The following is a 20,390-nucleotide window of genomic DNA, read 5'->3' on the forward strand; positions in this document are numbered from 1 at the left end:
TTTGGTTGTGGAATGTTGTTTACTTTTGAAGTAATACAATTTGTATTTTTACTTATTTTTTTAAAGGCCTTTTTCAGTGCCAATTGTTAATTAGATTAGGTCCATAACGGTGGAGGACGACACCAGACATATCCGGATCAAAATCCTTGAAAGTTTTTTGTTTCTATCGGGATTCAAAACACGCCAGTTAACACCTGGCAATCGAATTTATAAATATAGTTTTGAAAGTTGTTTAGAATATTTAATAATTCACTTTGACTTAGAAATATAAATAACAGCAGCAAAATTAACGAGAACAATCTCTAATATTCAGATTTTGTATCTAACATTACAACATTTATACACAAAGGGTTTTTTTGTTGTGAATGTGTCTCTTTAATCCGATCAATTCAGTTCGGTAGACTATCAATATAGCTTTCAGGTTAGATACTTATTTTTTGAAAGGCCTTTTTTTCGCCTGGGATGAATTTTTTCGAATGGGATGAATTTATGCATAATGTAATACTGTTAAATTTATGTTATGTAATTTTGACAGTCAAATTAAAAATCGTTTTATGATTTATCCTCTGTTAGTATTTTTTAATTTAAGTGGTTACATTTAATCTCTGTTACAGTGGGTGATCGGTTAACGAACATAATCCGTTCCAAGACTTTATTCGCTATCCGAATTGTTCGTTAACCGATTATGAATTTACCATAGGTTTGTATGGGAATTTGATTAATTCGTTCTGGAGACATCCCAAAATAAAAAATATATACTTTCTTACTACGTTTATTTATATGTATACACAGATGTGCATTTTTATTAGTTATGGTTTTTTGTTTGTGGGGGTTAAATAATCTGTCTAATGTCGATTGCTTTTCTCTCTTCTTCGGGATTTTTCAGAAGTAATTAATAGCATTGTAATTGTAGAGATCCCCAAGCCTATTAACCTCAACCTGGTTTGTATGCCATTCTAAGACCGTTGATCTGACATCCCCCATTTCTTCAAAAGATCTTTAATTAATAGCAGATATCGGCATTAATCCTCTTTTTCAGAATAAAACATATCTTGCCGAGTTTCTTGGTGTTCTCTATTCAAGAGTTCTTGACGTTCTTCTGTCGTCAGATCCGTTTCAGGTTCCATTATGAGCTCTTCATTGTTCTTTATTTCTCAGATGTGATTTTTGTTATTCCTTTAGCTGCTTGAGTCTTCTTGATAATACAGTATCTTTCTTAGATAAGATTGAACTGCGGCCTACTGTAGACCTGTTCAAGCCATACTGTCCAGCAACATCAGACATCTTTTGCGCACTCTCTACCTTTGCTATTATACTCTCACCTTTCGAAAATAAAAACCGACACAAAACTTAATGAGTGCCCGCCCGACAGTCTCGCGAATACTATAAAAGAATTGTTTGTCAGAAAAATAAAAGGTTGGAATTACAAGGGAGTATTTCAAAGTTCGAGGGATACTATCTAATCAGTATATTATCAGGTTGAGCGTCGACGTTGCGGTCTCCCGCGCTCCAAAAAGTTACCTGAAAACAAAGGAAAATCAGTCGGTATTTGCTATTTCCGTCGCTTCTTTTTATGTCTGTTCAGTGAAGTGTTCGTTATCTGATCATGTGTTCGTTGTCCGATCATAAAAATCTTTCGCGAAAGTGTTCGTTATCCGATTTGTTCGTTAACCGATCTGTTCGTTAACCGATCACCCACTGTATATCCATTTCATATCAATTGTATCTAACCTGAAAGCTGTATTGATAGTCTACCGAACTAAATTGACCGGATTAAAGAGACAAATTCACAACGAAATAGCAGCTACCATAAGTGATATTTAGAAGGTTTTTCTTTTTTTTTAACAAGCCAATTATGTGTTTACAGGCCATCAATGAGGTGGCCGGATGGTGAGGTGCCGGGCCCGGCATATTCGTTCGGACCACTCCCGAAAAAATTCTGGTGATTTTTCGACCCGTCCTGGTTCGATTCCGATCACCCAGAGCAGTAGGCTGCCACCTTGACATCTCGGCCATCCGGCCGTGAATATACAAAGGGCTTAAAAGTAGGTTTATACAATTGTTGTTATGGATAAAACAGAAGGGATAAAAACGTTTATTTTTTTATAAAAAGAAGTAATTCAAAATAAGGAATGCAAAATAATGAAAGATAAAAAATAATAATAATGAATACCAAACATTGTATTTTTCAAATTTACCACTGTAAACCTAGTTTAGCACCTTTACCGTATATGGTGGGTACTATAAAAGTGTTTATTGATGAAGCATGCATTCAGCAACGTGACTGCAGACAATGATAATGTAATATAAAGGTTTGGACGTAGGGAGAACAAAAATAATTTTAAATATCTCAAATTAAATTTGGTAACTTTATCCAGAGTTATGCTTAATATTTACAAGAAAGAGTTATCTTATTCAAAAGAATATTTCGTTTAACTAAAACCAAATTTCTTTCATTCTATGTTTTTGTCTATAGCATTCTTTTAGAATTTATCGTAATTGCTAAAAGAATATATAATTCTGTACAAAATGCTCATTACTCTAATGCCTCTAACATGGCTCATTACGCAATGAGCCATGTTAGAGGATGGCAACTAAAGAAAAACAAGCTTTTATATTTTCATTGTTTATTTAAATAAAAAAAGACAATGTAATAAAAATGGCTATTTTATGTAATTATCCTTTACATCAATGATGCATTATGGTGTATTTATACCATATATGTCATAAGGATTCGGGTTACAGATGTCCGTACTATGGCACTTAGCCCTAGAAGATATTTGAAGCAACAATCATAAAAGAAAAAAATCAAAAATTTTTTACTTATATAATTTTCTAATATGACTAATTTGCTCTATTATTTCAAGCAAAAAAAGAATTGCTTTATATACTCTTCGTAGATACAAATATGTACAGTATATTGGATGAAACAATCAAAATTATATTTTTACATACTGTATTTGAAATATCTAGAAATGTTTATGATATGTACAATTTATGTACAATTTGGCCTGCCGATCAAAAAGTATGCTCCTCGCTGATATATTTGAAATAAGAAACACATAAATGAAATAAAAATTATTTATTTTCAACTCTAAAAACTATTGAAAAACACATCTTTATTGATTCAGCAAGTTTGTAGAGAATTGCGTGAATTTTCGGCATTTCCTAACTCATTATTCGAAGCTGCCCTTGTATTTAGCACGAGACAAGGTCGAACGTTATCCGAATGTGGAAATACAGTTAACTCTAGTATTAAAATATAAACGCAAGAAAAATTATATCTATTTTGTGTACAATAATCATTCATTTACAGTAGTTTAAAATATATATATTATATTATTATATGTATATTCATTGTATTCTTCTTCTCAATGATTTGCACTCTTCTGGTGTCTTGGTCCGATAGATTGACATCGGGTACATTCCATTTATCGGATTGACATCGGGTACATTCCATTTATCGGACCAAGACACCAGAAGAGTGCAAATCATTGAGAAGAAGAATACAATGAATATACATATAATAATATAATATATATATTTTAAACTACTGTAAATGAATGATTATTGTACACAAAATAGATATAATTTTTCTTGCGTTTATATTTTAATACTAGAGTTAACTGTATTTCCACATTCGGATAACGTTCGACCTTGTCTCGTGCTAAATACAAGGGCAGCTTCGAATAATAATGAGTTAGGAAATGCCGAAAATTCACGCAATTCTCTACAAACTTGCTGAATCAATAAAGATGTGTTTTTCAATAGTTTTTAGAGTTGAAAATAAATAATTTTTATTTCATTTATGTGTTTCTTATTTCAAATATATCAGCGAGGAGCATACTTTTTGATCGGCAGGCCAAATTGTACATAAATTGTACATATCATAAACATTTCTAGATATTTCAAATACAGTATGTAAAAATATAATTTTGATTGTTTCATCCAATATACTGTACATATTTGTATCTACGAAGAGTATATAAAGCAATTCTTTTTTTGCTTGAAATAATAGAGCAAATTAGTCATATNTACATTTTTTAAAACACACACACACACACATATATATATGTATGTTTAAAAAATGTAAAAAATATATTATTGAATACACAAAAATTTTTGCAGTCTTCTTAAACGTCACGTCCTTTCACGATCACTGGAACACAATCGACACTGACAGAATCAACTTTCTTTTATGGGTTTTCCCCGTATTTATGGATGGTCACCTCCACAAAAAACGCTTGTGTTTACTTCTTTATCGTTAATATCTTTCTGTAGAAGAATACGTATGTGCTTCACATCGTTCTGTTCATTTATAAGTTATATTTGTTACATAAATACTTAAAGTGATAAACAATGACATCTCGGAGTGTTTTTATCACATTTCTTTTTGTTTGTGAAGAAATGATAAAGTAAAGTATGAGTAATTATTCCGTTAACGAGCATAACTATTTTATAACCATTATTAAGTTATAACTAGTATAAAGTTTAAGTTTTTACAATTACATAATAAATTTTTAGTTACTTATTTTATGATTTTTTCACAAATAGATTATATTGTAGAATACCGTATGCATCAAAGCATCCCATGATCGAGGGTATAAGATTATAATCATAAAATTGATTGAGATATGTAATCTGTGGAGTTTTTACTTGCTCCCGAGGAACAAACGCCTAATTTGCCTCCTATGAGAACGCCCACGTAAGAAATGTTTTATTAAAAATAATATTTCAAGGGAAAAAAATCAATACTTTTTAATAATAAGTAGATTTAAATTAAATTGAATACGCAGGTTTTAAATCCCAATTCTAATTTCTCTCATCTCACGCAGATTTAAAATTTCGTATACTTATTCTAAAAATTACTGCTTTTTTAGCAATGTTCATAATTTTTTTTTAAATAATTATCGTAGGCAATCCTGCATATAGCATTAGAAAATTACATTTTTATAATCTTACATAAAAACTGCCATAAACGTCTCTTTTAACTAATATATATTTTTTGTCAACTTGGACATTAATTATTAATAGGACAATTATACTGGTTTTTAAGTTTTTACGCAAGAACTGAAGAAAAGTTCTTAAAGAAAACAGACTTTCTTTATTGAGCTACCTGTACACATACATCTGTTCATATCTGTGTTTCGGGCTATTATGCCCCTCATCAGCAGGATTACAATTATGATCATGTTGAACTATAAAATAACAGATAGATAATTAAAAATTAAGGTTAAAATATTACAATATATCTATAAAACTTCCAATATACAAGCTTCTGATACCCGACAATAATTGGTTTTTGTATTGATGACTGAAATGCTTCATATTCCTATTATAAAAATTAATTTTATGAGAACTAAAACCTTTTCATAAACTACTAGAAATTATTTCTAAAGGAAACATTTTACCTTTACAATGCACAATCAAGATTCACGATGCTGGCGCTTGTTAAGCACATTAACATATTTATACGCATTCTTTATCTAAGATGGCTGATCATGATTGGTGGATAATCCTGCCTAAATTATTATTTATTCTAATGTTTTCCCTTTTTTATATTTAAGTGTTATTATTAGGAACAAGAATTAGGAAAATTAGGAACAAGAATAAAAGAACATATAGGAGCTATAAAGGGGTAATTATGCAAATTCTGCAGTGGCTGAACATTGTAACACTTATGGTTGTCAAATAAAATTAGATACTGTAAAAATAAAGAAAAAAAGAACCAAATAATTAAAAAAGGCAGTTATATGAACACTTAAAGCATTTCAGTCTACAATACAGAAACCAATTATTGTCGGGTATCAGAAGCTTGTATGTTGTAAGTGTTATAGATATATTGTAATATTTTAACCTTAATTTTTATTTTTAATTATCTATCTGTTATTTTATAGTTCAACATGATCATAATTGTAATCCTGCTGATGAGGGGCATAATAGCCCGAAACACAGATATGAACAGATGTATCTGTACAGGTAGCTCAATAAAGAAAGTCTGTTTTCTTTAAGAACTTTTTCCTCAATTCTTGCGTAAAAACTTAAAAACCAGTATAATTGTCCTATTAATAATTAATGTCCAAGTTGACAAAAATATATATTAAGAAACTAAATGACAGTAAGGCAATAATAATTATGTTTAACTATTTCGAAGTTTGTCCAAATAAAAAAAGCTGGTGCGTGGCTAGAAAAATCAAACAGAACAATTTAAAAAGCATCATTTACTGTATTAGTACATGTGATTGCCAGCTAGTGTGTTGAACAAATAATTCATAAAGTTTTTTTGTGTTTAAAAATTTTTTTTCGCACTGTAGGCAGCAAGAGCTACAGAACGAAGGGATTGAGTAGCCCACCAAATTTTCCCTGCTAAAAATCAAAGAAAATTTAAAATGTAAATCGGAAACACGAGCGCACACCGCTTCAAGTATCATACTTAATGCGTGGTATTCTGTTGAGGCTCTGGAAGTTTTATAAAGTTCAAGAGACTCGTTTTAATAATGCATTGTATATAATGTTTGTGAATCATTTGATAAATCGGAAATATGATGCAAAACCGAAGAATCTAAGGCCCATTGTGTGAATAGTTTGTCGGGGTATGGATCAACGGCTGCAGTTCGATCGGAATCATTGTTTTACCTTCGTTTGATACTATGTAGCCATGGTAGCAAACTTTAGTTTGTAGGAGTTGGCATTTCCGTATGTCCACTTTCAAGCAGAATTGCCGGAAACAATTGCAATACTTCGTACAGGACATTGATATGTTCGTACTGAATTATACGCATGGGTCATAAATGTACGCAACAGCTATGTCGTGCCATTCCAACTCTCTCACCGCTCCGCCCATGACTTCCATCCAGGTGGCTGGTACGTTGCAGTATCCAAAATTCTTCATAACGCATTTGTAACGACTGTCTGTCGTCGTGAATGACGTGTGGATGCCGTCTTCGTGATTTGATTTATATACGCCTTAATAACTTATGTGCAAGGATAGTAATTGGAAGTATTCTCCTTCACTCTTTAAACCTTTTTAAATTGCGGAGAAACTTGTCTGCGCAATTTGTTTTAAGATCAATCTTTAACACTGTGTGTGCAACTACCGCAGCCAACTAAATGTTACCTGAGTGTGTAGTGCTGCATCCTTGTCGGGGTTCTTTTACCCGTACCGGACACTATATAAGGGCACTTATCAGGTGATCTGCTTTCAATGTTGGAATCAACTCTTGACATGCCCAGCAGGGATCTACTTAATAGACCTCAACAGACCACAGCGCTGCAACTCTTCAGTACATAACCACCAGCATTATTTTTGTTTCTATTAACTTTTTTTTCCCCCTCGTAATACTATGTAAACCATTATAATTGTCGGTTGTCTACTTTATTTTATTTTATTTTTCTTTGCTCAACATGAACAGTATATTTGTATATGTATACTTATGTCAATAATTGTAAAATACGACTAACTTCCGACTATTGTATTGTTATCACTACATTTATATATTTTTTATAAATAATTGTAAGCAGATTATGCTACTGCGGAATCTGCAATGTAACCTATGTTACGAAATAAAAAGATGTGTGTGTGTGTGATTTGGTTTATTTGTTTACGATAGGAATACTCAAATCTTTTTGAGTCTTCCTATCGTAAACTATATGGCATGAAGACTCAAATCTTTTTGAGTCTTCGTGTCATATAGTCAGCATAATTATCTTTCAGAATATTTAAGCGTGCCAAAATTTTGGACTTCGAATAACGATATTTAAAGAAATGAAACAAACATGCCTTAATTGGAAAAACTGTAAAGAAGCTGATTGAAAGATGATCAGATAATAAATGAAATAATTACCTGTATTTAAAAACGATAGAAGGTAATCGTATGACACTTTATCTTTTATGTGCCAGTTGATTCTCCCAACTTTGGGCATGCGAGCCATTGATTCGCCATTTCTGGTTTACGGTAAAAAGAAAATGTGACACGTGGATGATGCTTTCCGAGAGGACTTTCTAGGTGAAACTGCCCTTTCTTAGGTGTTAAAAAAGTGTAAAAACCTGAAAAACTCTACGTGGCGAACCCGCGATTAACTACTAGTGTAAAGTGGTTTTATCCACTCGTCCACTCGTAGGCTCGCCATCTTCGTGAATCTTGATATTAAGGAATTCCTGTTTGGTGTCAATTGCCGAAAGGCCTTTTTCGATTTTGTTTATTGTATCGTTAATTCGTGGCATTGAGTAAACGCGGTTGATTATCTTACCATTCAGTTTCTGACAGACAACCTAGTCTTAGCGCCGTTGCGCGGTGAGACAAAATGTCGCAAAGTCTGGACAAAAACTAGAAGATGAAACTTTTTAGATATGTACCAAAACTTGAAAAAAATGTCTCTTCTAAAAGACACAGTACCGAAGGGTACATTATCAAAATTATCAGTATTTCTAACAGAGGGAACATAACCACAAAGAGGTATGATGTTTTAGTAAATATGTTCCGAAGCTTTTGCAATAACATATTAAAAAATTTCATGCACGATATCACCTCCTACCATCTTGAGAGATATCAGCGATTGACTGAACGTTGAGCGGATTAAATTGGATTAATAAATTAAGGAAACGTAATATTTGGGCGATCTGCCAAGGGGGTGCTCACAGAACTTTGTATAGGAAATTGTCCGTATTTAGAATTTAAACATGTAAAGAAAATCCGGAAAACTCCATACGTTGTTCGTATAGACTCAGTCAACTAAGAAATGTTTCGTCTTTCTATAAGTGTCTTGATTTCGTTCTTTCAGTTGTTCCAAACTCGTGTAAAACGTTCAACTCTGTTGTGCTAATAACGTGCAGGTTTCGAAGTTGCGTTGTGGGTGAATAAGAGTACAGTGTCATTGCATATCTACCACGTATTCTAGTCTCTTTCTTTCGTATTCATTGATCCATTCTTTCAGTTACTCATCATAGCTCCGGGCAATTTCGGCAGCATCAGTGATAAGTCGTGTTATGAATGTTTTTGGAGTTATATCTTTCTGCAGTAATTTCACTAGCATGATCTTTAATTGTTGTGTTGCTGTTTTTTCTTTGCCTACGTTTGAGATTTCCTACTTTTTTAGATTTGCTTCTGCGTATGAGCTTGTGCACTGATTAAATCATAAGTAATGAAATATTTCGTATTTGTCTTATTTTCTTCGTTTAGCATTTTTAAGATGGCAGACACGTTCTTGTAGTTTCTGGTTGATTTATAACGAATTATTGTTTTCTAGATAGTAACGCTATTGAAATTTCAAGCCTTTTTTTGACGACTGGATGACCGAAACTGGGAGGATCCTAAGACCTACTGCTCTGGGAGAACCCGGATCGAACCATGATGAATTCCATAAAATTTTCTTGAGCGATCCGTCAAGCTTCGCTCTTCACCCCTCACTCGCTCATTGTGACCTGGCCAAATCCACGATGGGTATGAAAAAATAGCTCTCTTAGTGTCTTCGGGATGGAAAGAGCTAAAAATGAAAAAAGCTCTATTTTCGCCGGTTTTATACGATTTTGGCTTCTTACCTAAACTCATCATTTGGTACCAGTAAGTTTGTTTTGTTTTATTAAGTTATGGCAACGCAACACTTGGGAATGCCTAGGGGAATGCCTTCCGGGAGGTCTTTTTAAGGGTAACTGGCCTCTATTCAGGCGTACAGACGTGGAGAAACTCGGAAAACTCCACGTGAACAGCCCATCCTGGCGAGGCGCGAACCCACGACCGAACTCCAATTGTACAGGAAACAAAACCGCTTGGCCACACAGGTAAAAGACTTTTGTATTAAACAACAGATATTAACTTTAATCAAAAGAAATTACGCTAACCAAAGTTTTTAGTTTTGCGCCATTTATTTTTTAATATCATCCGGAGTGCGATCTAACCTCTTCACTCATAAAAAAAAAGATTTCCTCCTTTGCATTGTCGGGGGTAGATTTCAATAATACATAATACACAGAAATAGAAGTCAAGAAATGGTTCGTTAGTTCACATCAAATTACCTTTCAGAAGTCGCGTTAAAAAACGAACGAGAATATCAGGAGAATTCTCCCGAAAAATTTCCCCGAAAAAAAAATGTCTTTAGTCAATCCTGTACAGTACACTACATAGCCCAAAAGTAGCCGAGTGGATAAAACCACTGAACACTGGTATTTATTTAGTCGTGGATTCGCGCCTCAACAACGGGCCGGCCACGTGGAGGTTTCTGAGTTTTCTTCACGTTAGTAATATCTAAATAGGAGCAAGTTTCCCATAAAAGACCTTCAGGGAAGCATTCCCCTAGGCCTAGCATTCCCATCGCCCATGTGTCGGATGGTTGTAATCCAATAAAACCAAACCAACACTACATGCTGCCTCTAATTAAAATTTGTCTGTGTCCCGTAAAGCTATAATTATCCACAGGGTGTTCGACATGGCCTCCACCACAACGTATAACAAAATTTAACCGAGTAACAATGTCCGTACCTACAGAGTGCAGCAGGTCCGGATGAATGGATGTTACCTCACGGTGACAATAATTTTTCAATTTCAAGAATGTGGAAGGACCTAATCGAATTTCATAATCGGTAATTTAAATATTTCCACAATCAGAAGTCACATTGATTTTATCTAAATAAGATTGTATTTTTAGATGTATATGAAATTATTATCCTAACTAATTTTTTATTATTCTAACTAAATTTCAAAAAACATATTTATTGATATAATTTTATATGTAAACTATTATATAATTATGTAGTTATTTTTGTTGCATGTTTTTTTTTTATAGATGTGAATTTTGGGTAACAGCATCGATTGTTAATAATCTTATATTCCAGAATTTTATTAATTGTATTGTGAAATTCTGTTTTAATTGTATTAAACGAATGTACATACATTACCAAGTGTAATTATTAAATGAAATAAAAATTTTAACTTTGCTATCCAGATATGTCTTTTCTTTAGGAAAGTGAAACAATCGTATTTCTAATGTTAAAGACGTTATTATATATCCTGCTATTATATGCTATCAATTCGAAAAAAAAACAAAAACCATGTTAATAATGGTCGGTATAACCACAGCCCACAGAATAAAACAGCCTAACCATTCGCTCTTAATTAGTGTGTCGTGCCTGCAGATTTTTCTACAGAGCTGCGCTGCTGTACTGCCTGTACTGAGATGAGTATACAGTAATACCAGTGAGCAGCGCTTGCCATTCCTAGTACATTTGTACTTTTCGGATATATTTTGCCTTTTCGAGTTCATTGAAAGTACACTTAGATTTTTAGTACATTATAATATTTCAGTACCATTTATGGTACAAAATAATATTTCATGCCTTAACGAAAAAATGCGAAAAAATTAGTTTAAAGTCTCACTAGTGTCACTGCTTGCTAATTTGATTTACCCAATCATACACATGGCCTACGTCAGTCGACATCAACAACATACAGATTAGGTGCGTTTACTTTTCGCTAGCTTCCAAGCTCGCCGAGCTGACACCTAGCGCGGCCTGACGTCATACTAGCACGCTCGTAAAAGTATACACAGTAACGGATGCTCCATCTTTGAACAAACTCCAAGCTTTTTGTAAATTCTTCGAGCACACCGAGCGCACTAGGAATGCTAGCAATGACGTCACGGGTGCGAAAAGTAAACGTCGTTCTCATTGGTAGCTATCAAAACGTATACAGACTGAGCGCGCTAGGGCGAGATCTGAGCCAAAAGTAAACGCACCCAAATATTATGACTCAGTGGTTCTCTTTCACACGTTTCAGTCGTCTACACATTCTCACGAGGACCTTGACAAAATTTTTCACGCCACGTGGTCCAAACAATTCAACTCTGTCAGACAAAAATAATGGACAGATAAGGAAATCAATGATTTTAAAATTTTGCCATCAATAATATCAAAATATCCGTTAAGTCAGAGTCTAATTATTACACAAAATAGTTTTGAAATTGTACAAGTATAAATAATATAAATACTTTTATATTATTTTCTACCACTATAATTTAATTTTTAATTATGGACTTAAATTTTAGTAATCTTGGTAAAAGAAATAACTTTTTTAAATTTGAATCTGTCCGCGCATGTTTAATTTATAATTTTTTTTATCCTTCACTATAATATTTAAAAAAAATCAACTTTTAATGCTATATTTAACAAAAAACCATAGAAACTATTTTCATAAAATCTTTTTATGAAATATTTAATTTTAAAGTATTCATATTTAACAAAGTATTCATGAATATGAATTTGAAATAAGCACAAAAATTGAGTATCATGGTATATTAATATCAAAAGTAACCAATCATAGAAATAGTACATTTTGAAGGAAAATAGTACATTTTTTGAAGGAGCTTCAGTACATTTTGAAATTTCATTGTGGCAACGCTGCCAGTGAGACTGTGAAAAATGTGTCAACTGATGAAATTAAAGGTGTCAAAGAGTTACTGAAGGTAATTGAACCAGAACTGAAACTACTTGCAACCAGACCTCGTAACATTATATATACCAATATTTATTCTGTAACAATGGCCTACATTGTTATGTACTTAGGGTTGTGGAAGAGAATATTGATTGTTCTGGCTGTTTGGATATAATGGACCAGTGAAGACTCGTGCCCCTTCTATGAGTCTAATAAATTTAAATGATTATCAGGGACTTTTATATCCAAATCCAGAATTTATTGTATTTTTTTTACAATTATAAAAAGCAATCGAGGAAGGTTTACCATCTTTTATTCACTAGCCAGCTATGATGTTTCGTCCGTGCGAGATAATTCAACCGTGGATGGAAAAATCCAATACTTTCATGTAGCAAAGATTAAAAAAAAAATGAATGTAATTTATAATTGGATTTTAAGAAAATTAATTAGTTCCTACATTTCAAACTACACACAAACTTTAAATGATGTATACATAAGGAAGAAGCATGGACTCTGAAGCAAAACTTTACAAAGCAAACTCCTGTCCAAAATAATTACCAAAGTTGCACCTTTAAAAATGTAAATATAATTTTGAATTTAGTAAAACAACTTTTATTTTTTTTGTTAGCTATAGTCATTTGATAGTTCAAGGATGAGGAAGACTTAATTTAAAAGTAATAATTATTTATTTATTTAATTTGTTTTGCGTGGAAAAACCGTATAAAAATAGGCACTATCCTATTCGAAACAGAATTCTGCTCAGGTCGTTTGGAATTTTCTATGGTTATAAGCAGGATGATGAGCCCGAGAAAAAGCGGAGCCTGGTGCAAAGTTGTCGTGAGGGCCTTTTAATAATAAAAAAAAATAGTTTTGAATAATAAAATAATATTTTAATAGTAAACATACCATCCGTTAAATAGATTGGCGAAAAAATGAAATGATCAATTTTTAAATTTCTCAAGAGTTGGGTCTTGCAGGATCGCGGAGCTTTGTGCAGTCACATCGTTCGCACTGCCCTCCGGCCTGCCCTGGTTATAAATTCTGCAGACATGTCATTATTCCAATGAGACGTTAAGCCAAGATACTGTACGATTCCCTTGCTTTAGCATGAAAAAGATCCACACCACAGAAACTTTAGAAAAGAGGTTGGGTCCTGCAAAATTGTTCAGTAAGTCATCATCTTCGTCACTTAGAGATTAAGATTTAAAAGCCTTAGAAAAATAGAGAAAATTAATCAGTCTAGATGAAAACAATTCTGTAATATTGCATTTTATTGATAAAACTTTTATATTTTTGGACTTTGAAACGTCGAGAAATAAAAAAAAAAATTTGGGATTTTTTTTCTGTATTTATGGATGTTAGTGTGTGTGTAGGGGCGCACGATTCTGTTCACTCTCTTTGAAGCTTAATAACTCCTACGCTTTTTATGGAAACTTTCTGAAATTTTGCAAGGACTTGTGTACTAGGAGATTGTTATTATTAAATTTTGATGGTTAAAGGTCGAGAGACTGGGGAGATAGGAGGAGTCACGTGTCATGTCTCGAGTAAGGTTGGACTAGGTTTTCTCATTTTCCGGTCTTTTGCTTGTCTCGAGATTTCGGGAAAAAAATAAACTGTTTCCGGGGATCCCGGGATAGAATTAATTATTTTTAAGATATACAAAATATCTTGAAATCAAATGAAATAATTNAGATTAAGATTTAAAAGCCTTAGAAAAATAGAGAAAATTAATCAGTCTAGATGAAAACAGTTCTGTAATATTGCATTTTATTGATAAAACTTTTATATTTTTGGACTTTGAAACGTCGAGAAATAAAAAAAAAATTTGGGATTTTTTTTCTGTATTTATGGATGTTAGTGTGTGTGTAGGGGCGCACGATTCTGTTCACTCTCTTTGAAGCTTAATAACTCCTACGCTTTTTATGGAAACTTTCTGAAATTTTGCAAGGACTTGTGTACTAGGAGATTGTTATTATTAAATTTTGATGGTTAAAGGTCGAGAGACTGGGGAGATAGGAGGAGTCACGTGTCATGTCTCGAGTAAGGTTGGACTAGGTTTTCTCATTTTCCGGTCTTTTGCTTGTCTCGAGATTTCGGGAAAAAAATAAACTGTTTCCGGGGATCCCGGGATAGAATTAATTATTTTTAAGATATACAAAATATCTTGAAATCAAATGATATAATTATTTTTCATTTTTTAAAGTAATTTAATACGTTCTCCAACCTGCAAAATCATATTAATAATGCTGTGTAAGATATATTAAAAATTACCTTTGAATTACGTAGAAATTTTTACAAATAGAAAAAATTTATTAAAGTTTGCTAGAAACTGCATACAACTACAACAACAACAACAAAAAAATGCTTTGAATTGAGTTGAAAATTAAAAAAAAATGAACTTAGATCAAACTTCTAACTTAAAAGGTAATTNCCTTTGAATTACGTAGAAATTTTTACAAATAGAAAAAATTTATTAAAGTTTGCTAGAAACTGCATACAACTACAACAACAACAACAAAAAAATGCTTTGAATTGAGTTGAAAATTAAAAAAAAATGAACTTAGATCAAACTTCTAACTTAGAAGGTAATTTTCGTTTTTTAAATAAAACATAGTACAAAACATTATCGTAAATTTTTATAAGATTTTAAAAAGCAAAGATGGTCGATACTCCGATCTAATTCTTATTTTAGTAATGAAAAGTCTCGCTACCGAGAATTCCCTTTCCGATTCAATTGATGCGAGTGGAATCGTGTTTAATGCATTTAAGAGAAGACATTATGTGTTTTTCACCTGTAGCCTGGAAGATTTCTAGTTCGTTTTCGAGATTGTAGTACTTCTTTTGTTCTCTAGTATTCTCGATTTGTCTACCTCGGCTGGTTCAATAGTAATATCAAGCTTATAGCCCAATAATTCGGCAGTTCGTTTGTCTTAAATCAGGTTTATGAAGAAAAACTCCTTCATACTCGCAGACTTCGTACTCGTTTGTATCTTTGCCCAATTTGCACAACCTATGTTACACAATTATTGAAGCTACTGGGCATGGTTAAAAACTATGACAGCGTAAACACAATTATTCCAGGTTCTGACATGTAAACAATTTTCAGTCCTGGCATAAATAAGCTACGTATTGATTATTGACCATTTGTGACATGTCATAACGAGCAAAAATTTAAAAAAAGGTTTAAAATTAATAAATACAAATGTATTCTGACAGTTTATGAGTTAATTATATTTGCAAGATTTCCTCGACCTTAATACAAAATAAAAAAAAAGTAAACTTTTAAGAAATTTGCGGGATTTCCCGGGTTAAAAAACAACCGGGATCCCTAGATCTTGTTTGAGAAACCCTAGATTGGACATAATGACGTTATTAGCATTTATAATATTTTATAAAACTATCCCTACTCTCAAAATTAAGCTTTTTGCCATTTTATAATTAAAAATATAATAAATTTTTAAAATAAAATAGCATAACAGATGGCGCCGGGGACGTTAAGCAACTGTTTTCTGAATTTTTTTCCAGTCAATAAAAACCCGCACTGGCAGTAGTCACCACGAAAGTCGCACTTCATTCCAATAATTCTTCCATATTTTATTGATTTTTTTAATGAATTTGCCCATCATATACAGTATTTACTAATTTAATTGCGTGTTCACATTACAGCTATAAAATATATGAGATGCACATCTAATGTATCTAGACGCACTAAAATTTATAACATAAATGTAAACAGAAGCTAATTGAAAGACTTTCGTCTTAGAATTCCTTTCCAATGATCTTTATTAATATTGATTATGTGCATGTCGTTTGCGCAGGTAGTAAATATCTTGCATAATTTCCTCTTTAAATTCCGTAATAAATAATGCTATCAAATTCATTACGAAATTGAAAGTGGAAATTAAGCAATGTATTTCCGCCCCAAAACGGATGAAATTATTAACGAAGGCACGTTAAATTTAGCGTAGAAAGTAGCTTGTGGCACACAGTGCCCGACAACTATAATTTCAATTTTTAATTTATAAAATGGATCCTATGTATTGTAATCAAATTTCCATTTTAACAAGCAAATATGCATAATTATACAAAACAATTTGGTGAATACAGTTGCTTGACTTGGCAATTTCACTCAGTCGCGGTTGCTGGTAGATTATTCGGTTTACATCTGATGACAAAATGCAAATGCAGTCAAAAGAATCATCAATCTTCGGATGCAGCTTTCAGAATCTATGTTAACATTATCGAATTAATTCTATGGGTAGCCGTTTTATTGATGACGACGAGTGTTAGATATTTTCCATGCAGAAAATTATTTCTTATTTTCGGAAAATATGCTTTTCACGTCAATTTTGCTCACTTTATAATTTCTGTATATATCGCCCTACAGTTTAGCATCATCAAGAGAAAAAAGATATGTGTATGCTACAGGAGAAGCTCTTATGATGGCGAAGAAGAAATAGTTAACAAATTTGAATGTAAGCTAATTGGATTTCTTGCCCTCCTCTTTTGCTTGCAAGAATTAATTTGTATTATAACGAGTTTAACGATTTTTTCTTATCTTAAGAAGGAGAATTGCAACAATTTAGAAGCTATGTTTTGTTCTGTTGCAGCACAAATATATTATATTTATATAACTGGGCAAATGATTACCATTCTTGTTTGCTGCTCCGAAGGTCTATTCGTTATGGCAATGAGATCGGTTCATTTATCTAAAGAGTTACAAGATATCGAAGATGATGCCACGGCCGTATTTTTCCAAGGAATGATGGAGAAGCATTTAGAGATAAGAGAATTTTTTCAACAGATAAACAAACAATGGAAAATACTTTTTCCTTTAGTCTACAGTCATTCAGTATACCTCTGCTGCATTTTATTGTATGGAGCTATTTTTGTCGACATGGATGAATCGTTGCGTCAAGTTACCGCCATTGTTGCGTTAGTAATGCTTATAGGGTGTCTGTTCGTTTCCTGGGCTCTATCTGCTATGACATCAATGGTAAGTAAAATTTCAAAACGTATCTACAGTAATTTTAGCGATATTTTGTCAGCATTATCTATATAATGTATTAAATGATTTTAAAAATAGATTAAATGAATACAGTACTTGAAAAACTGGGCACAACACTATTTTAAAAACCCTGTATTATAAATGTTTACGCTAGTTTTTCATATTTCGGTGTTATATTTTTTCCATCAATATTTAAATGAACCTACTAATCTTTATTGTATGTAGAGACAGTCTTCTTCGTCTTCTCTTTTCCCATGTTTATATTGGGTCTGCATTTCCTTCTCTAATGTTTTCTCCATTTCTTCCTATCAACGACATCATCACTCTTAAGTCCCCTCTGATTCAAGTCTTCCTCCACCTTATCTTTCCAACGCAGCCTTGGTCTTCCTCTCTTCTTCCTCCCTTTCACTACCACTTTTCTGACCCTCATTCCAATCTCACTATTTCGCTCTACGTGGCCAAACCACCTCAACCTGCATTCTTGCATCTTCCTGCTCAAGGGACCCACCTTAACCTCTAATAAACTAGTTCTTTATTCTATCCTTCCTTGACATTCCACACATCCAACATTCTCATCTCCGCCACTTCCATCTTTCTTTCTTGGGCTCCTGTGATTGCCCATGTCTCAGTCCCAAAAAACATTGCAGATCTAACAACCGATTTGAACAATTCATTTTTTAGTTTGCAGCTAAGTTTCTTGTCACATAACACACCGCTCAACTTCCTCCAGTTCAATCGTCCACATTGAATTCTATGTTGAACTTCCGAGTTCAATCCTCCTCCCCCATCTCGACAAAAGCCCCTAGATACTTAAAACTCGGAACCACAGGATGCGACACATTTTGGATTTTAATACGTATTGCATTCGTCCCTGCCATCAGAGTCACATAAGCTGTTTTAGTTCTGCTAATCCTCATGCCCCTTTCTTCCAAAACTTTCTTTCTCTCTTCCAGTTTCTTCTCAGACTTGGTCTGGGAAGGTTCACACAGCACAATATCATCCGCAAAGTTGTTTAACATATGAAAGTATGGCACTGTTAACTAACTCATTTTCAACTAAGAGGGTTAGACCACTGTTGACCTCAACCTTTCAGTTAACTTCTATAAACAGGTTAATTTTATAAATCACAATGGATAATATCAGGCGATTTTTATTTCATATTATCATCATCTGACTTTTCTGAACATCAGTAGATATAGGCCTATATTATATATAAATAATATATATATATATATATATGTCTATGTATTTTTCCATTTCAGTTCATTTTCTTCAAAAAAATTAATTAAATTAAACATAAATGTTTTTTATTTTTTCAGATCTACGACAATTTTGTATCAGTAGCAGTGTTTTCTTCTGTTTCGTTCCCATTGAGATTCAAATATAAAGTATGTATTTTTATCGAATATTTCATTATTTTCTCTTATCTTATTTGTGTTTTACTGTTTGCACAGATGGTTTGTTTCCTGAAGAGATTTGGAAGAAACCCAATAGGATTATCAATGGGCGGATATTTCTTTATCAAAAGGAATTTTTTAATTCGAGTAAGATCCAGTTATCGTAATTTGTGTTTCCTCAGTCAAGTGTTTTTTTCCCGTTGAATCTTAAATTGGTGCCCGGAGAGAATTTTTCCAATCTTTCTCTTTTCTGATAAGTTTTTAAAATTTGCTTTGTCTTAATCTTGCAACTTAGATTAATTCTTTTCTAACTAAGATAGACAGCTGAAATTTTGAAAACATGCATGTCCGATAATAATGCATTTTAATGATATTTTAGGAGGTTCCTCACATCTTCTCTAGTACGAAACCCGATAAACGACCAAATGTAGAATTGAATCGCATGTAAATGCATTGTAGTTACGTATATGGTGGGGATGACTGACCTCCATCCCCCCTCCCAATCTCGAATTTAGGGAGTATCTGCATCCCTTCCTACGGTTTTTCCCGAGTAAAACCGGTAGTAAATAATTTTATAAGATACATTATTTCCTTTCTGCATCCCCTCTAAACTTCCAATTTCTGAATTCGCCACTGCAGTTAGAGGACATTCATTATTTTCAACTTCCAGATTAAAATTCAAATGAAATGTAGATTCCAAATAACAAATTTGCTCTTTTTGATTTACATAGCTCTCGTTTTTAACAATGAAATGCCTATATATATATATTCATTTTAAAATGAAAATATGGCCATCTTTAATTGTATTATTCTAAAAGTTAACTTAATATTTTGAAATTTTAAATAAGAATAACTAATATTTTTATATTTCTTGTATAATTAAAAGCTTAAGTGGATATTCTTTACAGATGGCAAGTGGACTTTATTCAGAATTTTCTACTTTACTTCAGTTAACTGGAGTTTTGGATCGAAAGAAATGCACCAGACACATTACGAATGAGTACAGGATGTCTTTACAAAACGAAACGAATGTTTAAGATAGGTCACACTTGCATTCAGATAATCTCATTTCAGAACTGAATATAGAAATAAAGACTATCGTAACTATGGTCCATTCGCTGTAACTTCGTGCATGAAACGAAGTAGTAAACCAAATCCTTCATCACTTATGCTACAAAATGTATCCCTCCACATTACCTGTATCTTTGTAAAAGCAATAAGTGTCCTAATAAAAATGTGAACATCCGTTAATTATTATGAATTTAGTCCCAGAGACGATTCTAATGAAAGAATGCTGATTTCTGTAAACTATTTCTTACAGAAGCATGTATATAGTTATAGTGACACACAACAGCAATTTAAGTATTAACTACTATTAATATGCACAAATGATTGTTTAGCATATAAAATTATTTTAAAATTACGTTAAAGTAATCATTGTGAGGCTCCAGACAGGGTTCAAACCCTCATCAAAAATTTGCTCTCCCAAAAAAAAATTGTTCAATTAGAAAAAAACCGAAACAAGACACAATATTTTCGTTTAAAGTTACACTATAACAGAAA

The 20,390-nt window shown here is 32.7% G+C and overlaps 1 protein-coding gene across 1 annotated transcript; it reads left to right on the forward strand.

Annotated features, from left to right (window-relative positions):
* Positions 1 to 17,003: 17,003 nt before the first annotated feature.
* LOC111622738 lies at positions 17,004 to 20,012 on the forward strand. The gene is made up of 3 exons (XM_023365155.1): positions 17,004 to 17,418; positions 18,750 to 18,974; positions 19,736 to 20,012. Exons 1-3 carry the CDS (start codon positions 17,014 to 17,016, stop codon positions 19,862 to 19,864), a joined length of 759 nt encoding a protein of 252 aa, XP_023220923.1. The 5' UTR covers positions 17,004 to 17,013; the 3' UTR covers positions 19,865 to 20,012.
* Positions 20,013 to 20,390: the final 378 nt, after the last annotated feature.

Source organism: Centruroides sculpturatus, unplaced genomic scaffold (genome assembly GCF_000671375.1).
Source record: "Centruroides sculpturatus isolate CEXI.00-Female unplaced genomic scaffold, Cexi_2.0 scaffold309, whole genome shotgun sequence".
Lineage (NCBI taxonomy): Eukaryota > Metazoa > Arthropoda > Arachnida > Scorpiones > Buthidae > Centruroides > Centruroides sculpturatus.